The 18458-nt window shown below is 42.1% G+C and overlaps 1 protein-coding gene across 2 annotated transcripts in view; it reads left to right on the top strand.

Annotated features, from left to right (window-relative positions):
* rspo2 (R-spondin 2) overlaps window positions 1-18458 on the top strand; it is a 66427-nt gene that overhangs the window by 19919 nt on the left and 28050 nt on the right. For both annotated transcript variants that reach the window (XM_034874877.1, XM_034874878.1), the window contains exon 3: window positions 9201-9389. In XM_034874877.1, the coding sequence (XP_034730768.1) occupies window positions 9201-9389 (189 nt within the window). The remainder of the gene's footprint in view (window positions 1-9200; window positions 9390-18458) is intronic.

Raw genomic sequence — 18458 nt, forward strand, 5'->3', positions numbered from 1 at the left:
TATCTTCAAACAGGCTGTGATCAACATAGGTTTTAGTCAAAGTAATTCGTAATTTCTGTTTTTTTTAAATTGAAAATTAGGTATAATATGATATGAATCAGGTTTAATGACTATAGACTATATAGACTATATATATTAACTAGGGGTCGTTATTTGGAATGACATTGGCTAAGAAGATGTAACACAGAATTGGGCAATATGATATACTTTATGCTTGAAGAACAGCAAAAACAGAGAGAGGACAACACAAGGGTTAATTTAAAAAAAGAAAAGAAACATTGATAAGAAAGACACAATTTTTGGTCTCAGTGTTTTAGTGGAGAGGTTAAGGGAAAATCCCACTAAATGCGGGATGTTTCAGGCATTATATTGTGATGAAGTGTTGCAATTTACACTATTTTTTGATGTAACCACTTAATAGCTGTGCCGTTATTATATGAAATCCACCACCAAAAACAGAGCAAACCTATAAATGCCAGTAGTTATTTTTGGTTAGGTGTTAAAGCTGTCTTTCAGAAGGGATTTTTCCTTCACTGGAACAAACGTGTAAGCTGATGAGAGGTTTGCGTTGTTTTAGTGCATTGTTTAAGCTATGTTGACAATCGTGCACAGATATTCCGTTGTTTTCAAGGGCCGACTGAACTGTAAAAACATTTTATGCAACCACAAGCCACAGTGGAGAGGCCGTGCTGTTACTTGACCACCACATCAAGGTTATTCTCTTAGTTTTTCTCCTCCTGTGTGACTGTGGATCTTTCCATGGCATCACGTGTCTGCTGTGGTCAAGGGTGCTAGTGTCAAGAGTCCATCAACGTGGCAGAAGGTGTTAAAAGACTAGGATTAGGTCAACCAGGTCACCTTTTATTTTTGATTTTCCTCAAACAAGAATGACAAGGCCTCTTTCACATCAGAGGATCCAGATGTGGGATCTGTCCCAGGACATGGGATTTAAGTCATCATAAAGACATTAATAAGGAGGTGAACTAACCAAGGGTCTTCTTAGAGAGTTGGAAAGAGTGCAGGGGTGAGAGCCATAATGAGTTCAGCTGGACAGATGGGCGAAAGGTGCACAGATCGTTTCCAGATTGACTCAGACACACTGTCAATGTCTCTATCTGACTGGCTGCAGGTTCACAAACACAGGACAGAGATGATCAACACTGCACAGACGCCATTTTCTGTACACTGTTCGATCAACTTTTTATTTTAGGATGACGGAAAATTTAAATCTGTTTAATGTAAGCTCAACTAAGACCGAGTTGGTGTCCCTTACCAGCAAAATAATTCACTTGAAGGGACAATGCAACTTTTGAGAGGAGAACTCAAATGCAGTTTTCTCACCTGCATGTGAATGTGTCCCAACCTGTTGAATCACACCAAAGTAAATTACCTCCAGCTTCTGTTTTATTGTGCACTAAAAAGTGCAGCTTTAAATTGGCCCCTGTTTCCCAGTTGCCACTGCTGCCTGTTTTACCCATTCACTATGTAAACCGCCACCCTTTCAGGTGAAGGTTCAAATCTCTGGGCTGCCCCACTCGCCCGGTGGATCTGTGTCAGTTTAGCCAAACTATTATGTCTGACAGCAAATGTGTTTGCTCAGTCTCATGCTGCAAAATCATTATAAGCAGCAGGACTGTCCTAAATTATAAACACGTGCTTACAGTATGATCTGTTAAAGTAAACTGGTGGAAAAAAAAAATATAGATCCTAAAAAAATGACTGTTTCCAGCTGGAAAAGAGTCGGAGGCAAGTCCAACATATTTTCTGCTAAATTGAAACAGAAATGTCCCTTCAGCGTACAGGCTGAAAGTACCCCCTCTTACCCCTTCTGTTTTTTCTCCACAATCTTTGAGTGCAACTTCCAGTTCCATGACAAATAAAGTCAAGGGCCTGAAAAGCGGGCGGTTTGATTTCATTTTCCATGTAGCAGCTTTTAACAAGCTTGAGCAATGTTGAGATGTAACAACGGCTGGTGAACTCTGAGTGCGAGGGTTGACATTGTTTGCTCTGCTGCCTTTTACAGCTGCACAGTGTAAGCCCGGATGGTTAGGGGCTATGAACAGAGATCCAGAAAGCCCCCGATGCTTCTCACGGTTCAGTCCGCCGCCCCGGCATTGTTGGTGCTGCTCTGTCCAACCTGATCTCACTGAATTCCGTGATGGGAACCACAGAAGGATTCCGTGAAATTAACATGGCCCCTTTAAAAGTCTGCGATGATGAACACTGCCTGACAGCGGACGGGTTGGGTTTAAGAGAAGAAGAACGGGACGGTTGGGTTTAGGAATCGTGACACGCGGGACACGATCTCCGGTCTCCTGGGGGAAAGTCCTGTGTTGTTGTGACCAACTTCCCAACACAAATTTTCGGCCTTTCATACTACTCGCTACTGTTGTTGCTGTTAATGCTACGCCATTTTCTCATTGACTTTACGTTGCCGTTGTTTTCCGTGGCGACAACACGTAATTTTTGCACATTCCGTGCCACCACCACGTAATGCGCTGGTAACATTTTGTGATCATTTCACGGAATTCTGTGAGGCCGGGCTGGCTCTGTCCCATATCTGCCCTTTCTCTCTGCCAAGCTTTCTCTTTTTTCCTCTAAAGTGGAGGAGCAGTAAGCCTATACCATCCCATTTAGGGGGGTGGGGGTGGGTGGGACAATAAACAATAATTGTCTCAGTGCCACGAGAAAACTGTATAATTCTGTCGGTGGATGTGATGCTTTCCACATGAGAACACATATCTTTCTGACCTGCTGCTGCAATGCAAGCCCAAAACTTGAGGTTTGCCATAGCTGCCTCTTCATTTATGGTTAGTATCTATGTAGTGAATAACTTTTTTGTCATGGTACGGGATGAGCCTTCTCATATAGACTGCACTGTAAGTGCCTTTACCAAACAATGGACAGTGTGGCTGCTGGTAAGTTGCATTCACAGACTGTATTATTAGATTGACATACCAGGGTTCTCGGAGAAATGGAGGCAAACTGTGAGAATAGAAACAGTTGTATGTTAATAAAAGCTCTTGTCCTTCTGATATTTGTTACCTGGATTTGAAGTCTCAGATCAACTTAGTTGTAAGTCAAGACAAACCGTTTATCCAGTTTGTATACTATGCTATCATTCTCCATTTCATGCGATTTGAAATGATGCGTGACAAATGAACTAGGGTCAAATCAGAACAACCATCTCTGTTTTACACCCCAGTGCCTTGTGGACACATATAACTTTATGTCTAATGATCAACTATGGGTGACCCGCAACACTCTCTTTGGGTGTTTACAGGGGAACAAAATCAACAATCTTTGTGAAAGTAGGGTAAGCAGGTTAGAGAAGTGATGACTGGATGGGGTTGGGTCTCATGGATAATATCATCGATGCTCGCTGGTGCTGCTCATCGACAAGTCTGTGATTAATGAAAGCAGTTGAGAGGTGAGAAAGAGGCATGCATTCACTTTTTTTTTAAACCGTTTGTAATTTTAATACGGCAGACCCCAACGAATCCATCTAAAAGCCACATGAATGTGAATGTTTTGGGATTAGTTCATCCCATTTTGTCCAAATTTTGAATTACACACAGGGAAAGCTACTATTTAATACAAAATCAGATACGGTCCAGTTTGGATTGTACACCTCGGACTTGATGGATGTGATAAAGTAGGTTTATATTATACTATATTTCTTATAGTATAATGCATGTTCTTTATGTTATTCTTTAGTATTATAATAAAACCGTTAAATTTAAAGAGCTGCAAATGGTTCCGAAGTATCAATTTTCAGTGAAACTTTTTTTCAATTTAAAGTTTGGGGCTCTAAAAGAAACACTAAAATTATGTGCAATTTGCCTTGTTAGGGTTTCGGGTTGCAGCCAGTTGGAATGATTTCATGGGTAACGGTAGGTGAGTGGAAGGCAGGAAGTGAGACGGCTGTGGGTGGAACCCTCTGTACATGTGGAGGCTTTTGGCAGCCTCGGGCGCAGTCTGTCACGCTTGCTTTGGACTCATAAAAACGCACCTGAGACAGTTTGGGTTTCTGTTGGATCTTACTGCGACCCTAATTGCTCTTGAGCTGCTTCAGAACAAACCTCCCAGCAAGCCTGAGGCCGTAGAATGAAAGTGCTACGCTCCATACGTGCTGTCATTCTTCATGTCGTGAGCTTGACTGTTTTGCATGAATGATAAAAACAAAACTTCACGTGACCATACTATATACTCATCAATGGCCATTTCACTGAGTAATGTTCTTTTATGGTCCAAATTGTGATTTTCTTATTAAAAATGGTCTTGGTGTTTGGTGAAAATTTGGGAAATTTACAATTTTGGGCAAAAGACCACACTACTCTCATGTCTATAGGCCTACATAATACGTAGCTGAAGCTAGCGGCTGGTTAGCTTATAGCATACATACCAGGAACAGGGGAACAGCTAGCTTGATTCTCATTAAGGTAACAAATTCTGCCTACTAGCACCTCTTAAGCTCACTAAATAACACATTTCATATAATTAGTGTAATATAAACAACACTTGGATGATTGTTTTCCTGATTCTTTTCTAAGCTAAGCTATCGGCTTTGGCTTTACATTTACACACGGACCTAAGGGTGGTATATGTTCTTCATCTAACTCTCGGCAAGAAAACAATTAAGCGAGCGGTCCAAAAAGTTGAAATATTCTTTCAAAATGTGCAAAAACATTCCCCTCCCCCCTTCACATTTTTAAATGTGTTACACAAAGTCATCCTCAGCTAAGCTATCCCAGTTGTATATTGTTGATGTGTGAGAGAGAACATAATGAAAGATCCTTCATGTGGTTCATGTACGAGAGCAGCAGCTTTGTAGCAGCCCTCGACCTTGTAGACATGACACATTGAGGCATTTATTAAGTCTTTCTTGTGAAAGCTTCTTCAGTGATGTTCACATGGACCCTGTTTTTTGTAAATACAATTCTTAAGGCTTAGAGGGATCCACAGTTAGTTGTCAGAAGTGGGACCTGCGGATTTGTTTTGTTTCACGCAATATGTATTTTGTGGTTGAAACCGTAAACGGCATCGGTTTATCGTGCGCAGGGACGTGGCACTTCGAATGGCGTGTACACTCCTCTACTGTGTTCAGAAACATGTATGGTTAACTTGGTATCTCTAATTTCCCAATGGCCATTTTCTGTGTGGCTTTTCAATGTGTCTGGGTCACTTTGGATTCAACGTGACTGACGGAAGAAACGCTAGAAGAGCCGAGGCATTTACGTGATTTGTGGGGAAAGAAGAAGCCATAGAGCTCAGTTCAACATGTGTGAAACCGGGTTATCGATCGGGAGGACTGGGTTTGAATATGTCTGCTGTTTGAGAAAAGAAGAAATACGAAACAATCTGCAAAACAAAAAAGCACATCCATAACTCAGAACACATCCCCTAGCACATTAACCATTAAGTTCCTGCCAAATAAAAGCTAATCTATAGGGACTTCCAAACTAACATTTTATCAATTTCCCCTTTAATATTCTCTTTTTTTTTAAATTTTTAAATTTTAAAACATGGCTACTACATGCTTTGGCAAACTGGTTTCAAATGTTATGCCAATAAATTACCCTGTTGGAAGCCTCTTCCAAATACTTTTTTCAAGAGTTTCAGTTCTGCTGTAAAGACGCTACTCTTGTATTTCTTCTAGTCTAATAAATCATATTCACATGTATGTTTTTTAAGAATGTCTGAAACCTGCTGGCGGTCGACAGACTGACGTAAAGCACGCTAGCCATTATCCTGGTAGTGTAGGACGAGAGTTGGACAGCGCTGCTCCAGACGCTGTGAATTGTGGCCTCCTTTCTGACATACCTGTGGCCTGAACCTCCAAACCTTTCCACAGAGACACACACACACACACACACACACACACACACACACACACACACACACACACACGCTAATCTCCCAAGATCAGCACCAAAAAGAGTTTCTCTGCACCATGTACAGCCTTTCCTCTCCCCCTGTTTTCCCTCCAAATTGGACGCTAATTCCAGCAATATGGGATCTGCTGCATTCAAATGACGCTTGATTATGTTGTCCTCAATCAGCGCGCATTGCGAGATTAGCAACCAGCAAAACAAATGTTTGACAACAAAGAGTGAGCTGGCTCTTATTTGAGCCAGAGTGATAAAGAAACTTTTCAGTGACTGTAATGTCTCTGCTGATTGACTGGCCAATGATCTAAGATAACCACAGGCCCTGGCTTTATTTTTCTATTATTGTTAGGATAGTATTGTTAGCACTCTGTCAATAGTTATAGAGTAGAGCACACTTATAACAGACTGGGGAAATAAGCTTTCCAGCTTCACAGTTCTTCACTTTTGCCAAGTTGGCTTTCCCTTTCTGTCAGTGTTGCATTCAAGTTTGGCGAGGGCAGAGAGAGTAAATGTGACCGAGCTAATGTGAATGTCAGTTTGCTGTAAACACATCCAGACTGTATATTCTACAGAAATATATCTTTAAGTATGAGGATAGGTCTAATGTTGCAGTTTAGTTTTACTGAATGGAAGGACTGACAGAATGAAATATGAGATATATTTTAGAAATTCCACTTGTGGTGTTACCTGAAACATGTGTAATACAGCTGCAACAGCTTTTTTTTCAATTGAATGTACTGTAAGTACTGTAAGTACGCCTATTTCAATTTTATGTGAGATAATACATAGATACAAACATGCATCAAGATATAAAGGCCTGCACGTTATTTTAGCAATTCCTGCAAGGCATATGATTTAAAAACTATTTCATGAAATAAAAATAAAAAACAGCTTTGACATACTTCGTTATAAGCCAGTTGTAAACTTGATAAACAGCTCCTGTGTCCACCAATTAGAGCCAAGAGACTCGGAAGAAGCTGTACTGAATTGAGAGACAACTGGCATTGGCACAACTGAAATAGGAAATAATATCTTAGATATTGGATTGTCCGTTGACCATAAGACACCATTTTCCATCTGAGATTTGGACCAGCCAAGTCTGTCTTTTCTCCTTCATGTCTTATCGAGAGCGTGCCGACTGGAGATGAACCATCACCGGTCTGTGTGATGAATAGGCTTGGAGCGCTCTTCCCAGCGCTGCTGAGATCGATGGGGTGTCGCTGTAAACCTCATCTCTATAGACCATCAGAGACACATTCTGATTCGCACTTAATCTTACTTCCATCCGCTCCGGCTTCAGGAGAATGAGAGTAGTTTGGCAGAGCCAGCATACCTCTCTGAAGACCGTCTCCCAGCTCACCAACAAAAGAAATGAAAGAAGATGAGCCTGACATCCGCTGACTGATTTTTACATGATTACAAACTGATGCTTGCACTGGGCCCACTTAGCGCTCACGTTCGTCTGGGTGAATCTTTTTGGGAGAAATCTAATATGCGGATGAATCCACAGCCAGGAACGCATACATGCTCTGCTTTGTCTCTTAGGGTTTGTCCACTTTGCTGCACAGTGTTATATTAAGCGTTATGGTGGGTCACTCAGTTTGAGCGACGCTGCTATGCGGTCCCTGCTTGTGATATTTAAGACTTGGCTTAGATCGACTGAAGTGTCTCTCGTTTTGAGAGGTTGGATTCGCCCAAGGACATTTTCCTGTAAACGGGACGCTAAGGAGTTTACATTGAAAGTCACTTATTGTGGAATGGACTGTCTTGTTACTGGCTCCTTTGTCTTCAGCCGGCAACTCGAGCCGAGGCCAGAGCCACTGCGGTTTTGGGGGCTTTCATCGGCTGTCTCAACAAAATCGTTCAAGAGGCCAGCTCTGACCAGAATTAATGCAATATTCACATTCATAACCAATCAGCATTCAAACGGCGAGAGGGGAGCCAGAGTTTGTATGAATGACAAATTGTTGAATTGGACATATTTACTATGAACATCCTGCTGATATGTCTATTATGGTTGTTTTGGTTTCATTCTTGTACTCGGCTTGTATTCTACTGGTCAGGCCTCCCACAGTTGAGTCTGTTGCCTCTAGTTCACCCTGTCTTTGTAATCAGGGGTAAAGTCCGGGTCATCCACATAAGGGGGATGATACAACAATCTTTTCTATAACTAGTGCAGAATGAACAGCCTCCTCGACCACAATGTCAGATTTATCTTCCATTGTGGCTGTAGCAAAAAAATAACCATGGCGCTTTAAACTGCTACATTCTCTCCGGCCCTCCACACATGATGAGCTGTAGGAGCTATGCTCACTCTAGCATAACCCTAACCCTAACTGTAATTGGGTTTACGTCATCATCATGCACAAGGCAGCAGGAAACTGCCAGGAAAATTGAATAACAAAATGAGCCAAATGGGAATTTAACGCACTGTATTTCAATTTAGGATAAAAGTAGGCAGTCAATAATTGGCCTTCAGGGTAAGAGATGGGTTTAAATCTGAAGATCAATAAAGGATGGGTGCATGCAAACTTTCTTACCTTTTTGGTGATCACGGGTAGCTTTCATATTACGTCACGGTCATCTCACATGTTGCTTATTTCAAGGTACATTGAGCACAGTGGTGAGGTGTAAGATGCAAGCATTGTGCAATGCCCAAAGTAGCAATGCTAAGAGTTTTGGTGTCTTTGAAAACAGAGAAAAGCATTCCTGTGTGTGTGCCTTAGCATAGTTTTGAAGCCAGATAGCTTATATGATTTAATTTATTTGTAGGGCATCTTGTTTTATTGCTCCTTAATGCTCAATGTATAGGACGCACTATGCTTGTAAATGAACAACTAAATGCTACGTGTCGTCCAACCACGACTGAAAGCAAAAGTGTTTAAAGCTCTTCTAAACAATCCCATTCGAAAGGGTAAAAACCCTGCCATCATAGGGATTGGTGGGATGTGATGATCTTTCCAATTCAGATAACTGTACACCCTTTGGACAATCGTTCCTCAAACACACTCAAACGGAACTCATTTGTACGTATGGAATTTTTGTAAAGAATGAAATAGAGGGCGTAAAATACAAATACTAATCTTGTTTTCTTACATGTGTACACCTGGCTACTCGCTGCATGAAGCTGGCATGCTTATTGGATTTTTATTTTAGAAAGTTACAATAATTGTTCGAGGATCAGCATCAAAAACGTATGTGGAGGGAGGGCGTTTCAGATCGACCATTTAATAAGCACTGTGGTTGAAGCATACTGACACCTTGATGTATTTACTTTTTTTTTATCAAACTTCTGTGTTTGTCCTGCAGCTAGCTATGGAGGGTACCCCATCTGTAAAGGCTGCTCGGTGTGCTCCAGGGACAACGGCTGTGTAAACTGCCAGCCAAAACTCTTCCTGTTTTTGCGGAGAGAGAGGATGAGGCAGTATGGGGAGTGTCTTCACGACTGTCCAGCCGGATACTACGGCATGCGCAGCCCGGAACTCAACATGTGCTCCAGTAAGTACTCTCAACTTGAACCCACCCTCGCACCCCACCCCTACCCCTCAATCTCCTACACCACTGACTCTTCCAAACAACCCCACCACTCCATTTTCCCCTTTTTCCCACAACACATGATTTATCGTCAATTATCCAGAGGAGACACACATACCTCACAATTTGAACGGCTCATCTGTTCACACAGGTTGATGTGAGGAGCGAAGCCTCGTCTTAGCAGTGTCTCTCTCGGGATTAAACAGCGAACTCCAGCGAGGATTTCTCATTTCTCTTGAACGCTCCCTTTACACCTACAATACTAAACTCCCTACAGTCCCGATGGTGTTTGAAATCATTAAACCCAGGTGCAAAGGCAACCAAGATGCAGGCAAGAGTTGGCCAAACCTACAACAGAGACTTGTATCGTTACATTAAAATGTAAAAACCAGGCCCTTTGGCCGTCATCTGAACTAAAAAGATTATTAGATTTTTGCATCAGAGCATGAAACGTCTTTTGTTGATTGCCTGCAAGGGCTTGTGGGTTGAGACTTTCACCAGACAGTATCATTTTTTGGCAGCCAAAAGTAGTTTTTGACTCTGAACAGAGAGCCAGTCACAACTGACTTGTCCAGATTCTTCACCAACAACTGTGCGTTCATTGAAGTTTGAGGAGAAAAGCCCAAAGCATTATGTATGTCAAGAACTGTGAAGACCAACACAGGGGCCCCCCAGGGGACCGTCCTGTCCCCCTTCCTGTTCACCACACAGAGTCAACGTTTGATAAAGTCAAAAAAAAAATGTAAGTGTTGTGGTGCTGCAGAGACGTTCCAGCCTACAAAAAAACAAAATCCTTGCAGAAAGGAAATCCCTGCCGGTGGTCATCAAACCTTTTTACTTCATCCCCACAGGGAATGGACATCAGTGGACTGGGAGGCTGCTGGTGTCCCTCTGGACTCAATCAGTAACTGTAACTGGACTCACATTTACATTCTCTGCAACTTTTAGTACAAATCATTCATAACAAGCACATCCAATGAATGAATGAGTTGTCTTCTGGGGGTAAATAAATTATCTATCTATCTATCTATCTATCTATCTATCTATCTATCTATCTATCTATCTATCTATCTATCTATCTATCTATCTATCTATCTATCTATCTATCTATCTATTATTCTATTCATCTCACATGTAGCAAAGCATTAACCCTTAACATTAGTGGTCTATTCATGAGGAAGTCAAACATGATCAAACTCACATTTGATATTTTGCTAATAATCTCATAAAAGTCTCACTGTTACCCATAGTACTCCTATGGTCTGTAGTTAAAGTCGTTTTTCACCATATGTTACATAAGTTACAAACAGTACAATACTGTTTTGGTTTTAATAACATGAAACAGACCACCCCTTTGCTCTCACACACTCTCAATTATGGTTTATACTATTAAACACAACTCCAAACAATAACAGCAAAAAGTTGATGTGCTCTCATGATTATCGTTAAAGAATAACTCTAAAATCCAATTAATGAAATGTCTCCCTCTCTCCTCATGTAGCACCCTGTTCTCATAACCTTATTTTAACATGGAATATGCTGGAATAGAGAGAGCAAGAGCCTTTATAGCTTTATACCAAGGTGTTGGCTGAGTGTTTCATATAAAAAACAGAGAGGAACTTGAACTCATTTGGTTCCCTGAGCCAAACTACTGACAGACGCAAGCCCCAGAGGAGGGTGTCGGGCCCTTTAGGCCCAATAATGCGAATATTTAGCAACCGCAGAAAGTAAAAAAAAACAAAAAACATCACTACTTTCTGCTTAACCAATCCTTGCCAACCTATGTAAGTACATTTGCTGGTCCATTTCACTATGAAAATATAAGCAAGTTAAAGCTGCACCAGCTAACTTTGGATGTTTGTAACTTATGTGGTTTAGAAAATGAATCCAGTTTAATTGTATTCATAGTGTCAAATCCCAACAGGAGTTTTCTAAGGACACTTTACAGATAAAGTAGGTCTAGACCACACTCTATCATTTACAAAGACCCAACAGTTTCAATTTCAATTTCCCACATGCATGCAAATGGTGCAACAGAGGTGAGGATAAACTTTCTTTTTACAGCCAGAAACCTAGGACAGACCCTTGCTTGGGGGGTGGGGTCCATCTGTTGCCACTGGGGACAAAGAGACACTGTTGTAATTGGAGCATTTGGCATTAGGTACAGGCAATATGACTTAAAATATTAGTAGCAGTAATCTGAAATTTAATGTCAGATAATGTTCATGTTAAGTTGGACAAGCTGTGATTCTACATCAGTATTGGGTAGTAATGCCTTAATTAGTACCTTGTTCCAATGATTACTTTTTTAATTACCAAGTAGTAGTGGGAGATGCATCTAACATAACAGTTGCTGATTTGATTTGGTTTGGCTTGAGTTTTAGAGTGTGTGATCCCTGGTTTCACTGGGAGGTCGGGACTCACTGATGCTAACGCTAAGCTAGCTGTCTAGTATATTTTCCTATAAATGATTGTTATTGACCTGAAATTCCAAAAATAACTGTAAAACTAAAGTAAAACTGAAGTGGTCAAAAAAAAGTAACATCAAAAAAGTGACAAACATTGAAAAAAAGGATTTTACAAAAAATTGATAAAAAGCGACAACAAAAATGAAAAAAAAAATTGTTAATCTTGTCTACTGCAGTTTAAACCAGGAACAGTTATTTCACTCTATTGTTTTGACTCAGAGAATTGGAAAAGAAAGACATCTTGTTCTCTGGTTCCCCGTGCTGGGTGAATTTTGACTTTAACTGATCCTGAGGTGCGGCGGGTTAATCTGAATCTTTCTTCGTACAAACTGCTCTTAGAACAACATCTTGTATTGTCACGTAACATCAGATCTCAAAGTGAGAGCTACTTTGATGTGATCGCAGCTTCAGTCATGGCACTCTAATCCAGTTTCCTATTTGAGCCTCATTCTCAGCTGCGCTCCGAATGTCATTTATTTTCGCTAAACTGTTCACATCCAACCTCCGCAAGAGGATATTTTGGAAGCTAATTGTCGGGTCAGTGAATATATTTTTGTGTGAATTGAAACAGGCAACTGGGACACAAGAGCTCAAAGGCACGGTGAACAAATGAGGGTGAGGAGTTCTCCCCCCGATGTGGTCAGAGCTGTTGGGTGCTCCTGGTTTCCAAAGAGGCCTGAAACGTGGCATTACGTCTCTGTTATCATGAGCTTTTTAAACACAGGCTCTGAAATCGCTTAGGGAGCAGCTGTGTATTATTACTCCAGAGTTTGTCTATGTGATCTTATCTCATACAAGCATATTTTTTGTGGACTGCCTGTGTAAAGGAAAACAAGGGCAAAGCAAGCAAGAGGGTTGTAGACCCATCCACTCGCTGGCTGAAACTTCACTTTCACTTTTTCCGAAGGGTCTCCTGAGGCTTGTGACAGAGAGAGAAGGGATGAACTCACTCTTCTCTAGCAATATTATGGAGTTTGACGCAAGCCAAGTCACACAGTTTGGCCGATAATATGCCAGTCCATTATTATTATTGAAATGTACACATATAGGTCTAAATATAAACACCTAACCTTGATTTTTAAACTTCCCAAACAGCATTTAAAGAATATTCTTAAGTATTTCTTTTCAGCACCATGGGTGGCCAGTAGCATGCACTGGACCCTTGCCATGAACTCTGGACAGGTCATCAGTTTATCAATAGCTGTGTGATATCTTCATCATTAACATTGTTGCCAGTTGTTTGCCTTGTGTTGAAGATGTCACAGTTCAGAGTGTAAGTAGGGGTGTCATCATTTTGAATGTAAAAGATAAGCTTTCAACTTTGACTATTGAAATCAAGAGCAGGTTTGGTGAGTCCCCCAGTATTTTTATTTCTCTCAAATTTTAAATCAACCTCCTGGTCATAACACTTTAAAACCATTAGTTTATTTTTTCACAAGGTTAGTCCCCCCCTAATTAGGACACAGGTACAGTTATCACACTCTAACCTAACTCACCTAAAAATGTAATTTATTGTAGACTTTCTACTGCACTTGACCTGCACGCAGGTTTGATTCCAACCTGAAAAACTTGAACAGAAAATGATGGAATTTTGTACTTTTTGGTAATGAAGAAGTAAAAAGTTGTGCAACTTGCAAAAGAAATATGCTTTCATGCTTGTTTTAGTTAGACATTCTTCAAAAACGTTTCATTCAGGACCTCACTTGATGAATTTAAAATGTAAGGCTCACAGTTCTGGGAGTTTCCCTACACTGCAGAGAAAGTAATTCCACAATTAGAGCCAACAACAATGGGAACTACACTTTCCACAAACATAACATAACTGGATGCCCGTTTACACTTCAGCTGGACCTTCATAGGAGCCAGATTACGGAGATGTAGCCATTGTTAGCAATGCCTTTTTTGTTGCATAATACCTTCCTGCATGTCCATATATTATGTTCCTGGGTCTCTGCTTTGCAAGTACTCCTTTCAGCAGCTAACAGGCTTGTTGATATGAGCCTTAAACCATATGCAGTAACTCCAATGTTATCCATTGGGGTTCTTATCAAGCGCCCAGAAGAGGCCCCACACCAGTGTCTGTGGGTGTCAACCCACTGCTCAGCAGGGAAGATTTGTAGCAACGGGCACACAGTGTGCTGCTTTATGTACAGCCAAATTTGTGTGAATGCGGTGCAGTCATGCTCTCGCCTCAGTCACATTTCATAATACCTCGGTTTTAACATGCATTCTCAAGCCAAAGCTTCTTCTGTCATTTTGTAGCCCAAGCGAGCTCTCTGGCTGAAAGAATTATGAGCTGAAAGGCAACTATCAGAGCTTTCTTTTAAAAGTGAGAAAGTGTTGAGAGGGTCAGCATTGGAGTAAGGCTGTATTCAAAACATCCTCCCTCAGGGTGTATTGGGCTGACACTGCTACACACACATGCACACTCTAGCACCAACTCAGTTGCCTTATCCCACTGTAGCGGACAGAAATCCCAGCTGTGTTTGCTTCCAACCAACAACCAGTCTGATCAAGTCCCGGGATTGCCAATATCCTGGTGGTTTATATATCACAGCTCAGTCCGTGCCAGCCTAATGTGCCACTAGAGACTCCTCTGTCAGAGGTAATTTCTTTGGATTGCCAATTGTGATTTATTTTTTACTGCATTACTCGTACTGAATAAATCTGTTACTAAATCCCATTGTTGTATTTCCCGCTGCTTTGTCACATTAAATTAGCTAGAAGTAGATATGCCTTTTCCAAGATCGTTTTAGTTTTACAGTGCATCATGGGGATTTGTTGGGTTGGAGGTGGATAAGAACCATTGTGGGCCTCAGCCAAATTGGTACCAAAGCTGCATAAAACAACTAACATGGATTTTGCAACCTTTAGTTGGCGGCGCTGACAGCCTCTCCATGTCTCTCATTCAAGTTCTATCTTTCTCACTCTAATTCTGAGTTTGTGGGTATTTCAATTGCACAGTCTCACCAACAAAAAGACCAGTTGCTTTTGGCTTCTGAGCCTTACCATGAACATTTAATCATCACAGCTTTACTAACTGCTCTTTCACAATACAGTGAATGGATCAATCCCTGCCCCCAGGACACTACAGCCAGATGCAGAGTTGAATCTGGTTATTTCTCCCAACTCTTATTGTGCATACTCTAGTGTGAGTGGAAGGGCTGTCTGTGCTAGACCACTGTCTGAAGCTTAAGCTATCTGTGTGTATGCTGGCGCTGGCTTAGCAGATACGATATCCAATCCTGGTACAACACAGACTGTGTTCCTTGGAGTGAAGAAGCTAGGAGGCCTGATACATCTGTCATTGCAGTCCTCTCTCTGGGAGATGCTGATTGACAGGAACACCAACTCTGCTTCACCTAGCTTTATGCTGGCGCACGGAGGAGCACCCAGGTTGGAAAAAACTGCGCTGAAAGAGTTGGGAAGAACATGGCAGCTCTGGCCTTTGCCATGAACTCCTGCCATTCCGCAGCTCCACACGACATGGCTGGGTGGCAGCGAGCAAGCCAAAGCTTCCATGTCAGCCAAACCCAGGGCCTAGAGAGTAGGTCAGAGCTGTTCGACTCAGCTTGGAGGAAAAAGATGGAAAAATAGGGCTTGTTTTCCCCCTCACACTGCCAGGCCTTTTACGGCATGGACTCTCCTGCTGTGCAACATTGCTTCTGGTTAACTTTCTGGGGGAGTCTGAGACTCTCTCACTAGACTGATGAGGGGTCTCACAACCCACCTTCAGCTCAGATAACATAAACGTCCCCGTCTGGAAAGAGAGATTCATCCATCTTCACTTAATGATTGAGCACCTTTTCTTTATACGGTGAACATTCGTTTAAATAAATGGAGAGATTACACATGGTGCTGTCTGGCTGCGGAGGAACAGCAGTTCACTTTAGCTTGAGGCTTTGAGAGTCCGTGATACAATCGGTGGGTTCCCTATCCAGACCACAGCTGAGCTACCAACTTCTGCCAAGAACGCGCCATTAGATCACGAGGGACGTCATCTCTCAACTTTAAATGAACTTGACAGGCAAACCACATATAATTAATAAGTGTAAAGTCTAACAAGCAACAAAAACAGGGATAGCGTTAATAGTACGTGTCAACGCTTTCCATTCATTTCTATGTGCAATGCATTCTGAGAGCGTCGCGGGGGCTTCGGAGAATTAGGGTGTTGACTTGCTCTCTCCTCATTTGCATAAAGTTGAATCCAGGCTACTTTATGCAAATGAGGAGCAGGCAGCTTGGCTTCAAAACTCATGAAAGTCTGTCGAACTTTGGAAATCATGCACCCTCCTACTTTACCCGCAGCTTTGAAATTCCCCTCAGAGCTGGAATCTAAGGCTTTTCCTCTTGTGTTCAAACATAGCTTACGGCCAGAACCAGGGCGGGAGATAATGATGATAATGCGTTTAAGTCCCAGGAACAACGGGCCTTCAATGGGATCTGATGACCTCATTATTTCTCATTAGTCTCCCTGAGGCACCTAGACGAAGATTTTAAAGGTGGTCCAGAGGTTAATCCTCCAAGGAGAATGAACCCGCTCCCTTGTATCAGTTTGTGGAGCTGCTGGACAAGCTGCCTAACTGCCGGCTTGGCCATTGATCAGTGTGGGAGCTTCTCCAGAGTCACAGATAGCCCACATTGTCCCAGATAGCCTTTTTGCAAGATAACTGGACAGAGGGATGAATGTCTGTCATAGTGATCTCTTCCTACCCACCTCACTCTCTGATGACCTCTGACCTCCCGGCTTTGCCTCCCTGCATTCTAATTCCCATGGAGCTGGAGCTGCATTGATGAGTCATCCACCTCATCCATCTCACCTGGTGACATTATTACCAAACGTTCTATTTAGAAAACACCATTTACGGGCACTTGCACTGCCTTACATCTGAAACCAACAGTGAGGTTTGAATCAAAAACCTTGTCAAGTGCTACCGGTGCTGCAAGGATACCGTTTTTAAGACATCTGCGTTACTCCTATTTACTGTCAATAACTGAGGATTGCACAATAACCCTGGTGCTTGAAAGTACTGCCAGATGTTCTTCTTCGCCTCTTACTCTTTCATTTTTTTGTTTGGGAGCTAAAAGTCTCTCAGGTGATGACAGACCTGCAAAGTGTGAACGCTAAAATACCACTTTGTGCTTTCCAAATAGCGTGGTTGTTAATTGGCCTGCTCTTTGTATTGGGTTTGTCTTGTATCACCCAAAACAAAGTGGATAAGATTTAAAAAAAACAATATACCTCCCTTAGACTTACACATGCAACACCAATATCTCCACAGCACTCCAGAAAGGTTCTGGACTTACTCTATGTTGAGCTATATGATTAAATTGAGCAAAATCAAATACCTAGATGAGATAAATAATATTAGATGATTAAATTAATAGCATGATGTGAGAACACAGGAAACGACCAAAGAGATCAGTAATTTATAACCAGTCTTCAGAATGTGGAGTACAGCTTCTTTGCAGAGTCGGTCTATCTCCAGCCGTATCTGATTGGTATGTGTGTGTTTCTGTGTGTGTGTGTGTGTGTGTGTGTGTGTGTGTGTGTGTGTGTGTGTGTGTGTGTGTGTGTGTGTGTGTGTGTGTGTGTGTCCATGGTTTGTTTAGACTGGTCGGGAAAGCGTGAGACCAGAGTGAGTGGGCAGAGGCCATACTTTAGGGTTCAAAGTGAAGCGGGGAGGGACCCCCTCGTTTCGGAGGAATGTCGAGGAGGAGGCCTGATGGTTAGCTGGAGATGGTGTAATTAAGGGGTGTGATTGTGAGAACCTTCCCTTCCCCGGGCCCTGCAAGGGTCACAGATAAAAGAGCAGCCCTCAGCCTCCATTGCTCTCACATGTGGAAAATACAGTAACGCAGGGTTTACGCACAGAGACTGTGCGAGACAAAATCAAAGGGGCCCCAGACACCCTACCTGGGACGCCCCCAGCAAGCGGTGGCTGATAGTGGCTGCAGGTTACAGATTGCGGTTCGCCGGCATTGGAAGCCTATTGGGCAATAGGGCCACTTAGAGCTTTTGAGGAACGTCATAAATTAGCCAGCTCCGGGAGGCTCCTTCTAATCATGTGGGCCTGTGCGTCGCCGTGTTGGTGTGGTTGTTGTAATTTGGCCCTGCCTGACGTGCTATTTGTAGAGTAAGAGCTTGATGACACATCGACAGGCCTTTCTTTGCAAGCACGGCAATGTGTGTCATGCACAGCGGCAGGGTGTGGCGTGGGAGGATATGTGCGCTGTTGTGTTTACTGACTGAATGCATCAGCATTTCCTTGGCCATTAAGGTAACGCGAAATGCCGTTGTCCCCCACGGCTCCCCACTCCTAACCAACCTCTCGCCCCTTTTTTTGTCGTAACCAGAAAGAACTTAACCCTTGTTTTGTCCTCCGGGGTCAAAAAGATTAACACTTTTTGACATTTGACATTTTCAACGCATTAGTTTTTTTTTTTATTTCACTAACACCACCTTACTACCATTAGTTTTACACTACTTTTTGTAATCCATGGTCAAAAGCCATCATTTGTATAGAAATTATACCTAATATTTGCGTTAATAAAGCAGAAATTA

The sequence above is a fragment of the Etheostoma cragini genome, chromosome 6 (assembly GCF_013103735.1).
Source record: "Etheostoma cragini isolate CJK2018 chromosome 6, CSU_Ecrag_1.0, whole genome shotgun sequence".
NCBI classification, from domain to species: Eukaryota; Metazoa; Chordata; class Actinopteri; order Perciformes; family Percidae; genus Etheostoma; species Etheostoma cragini.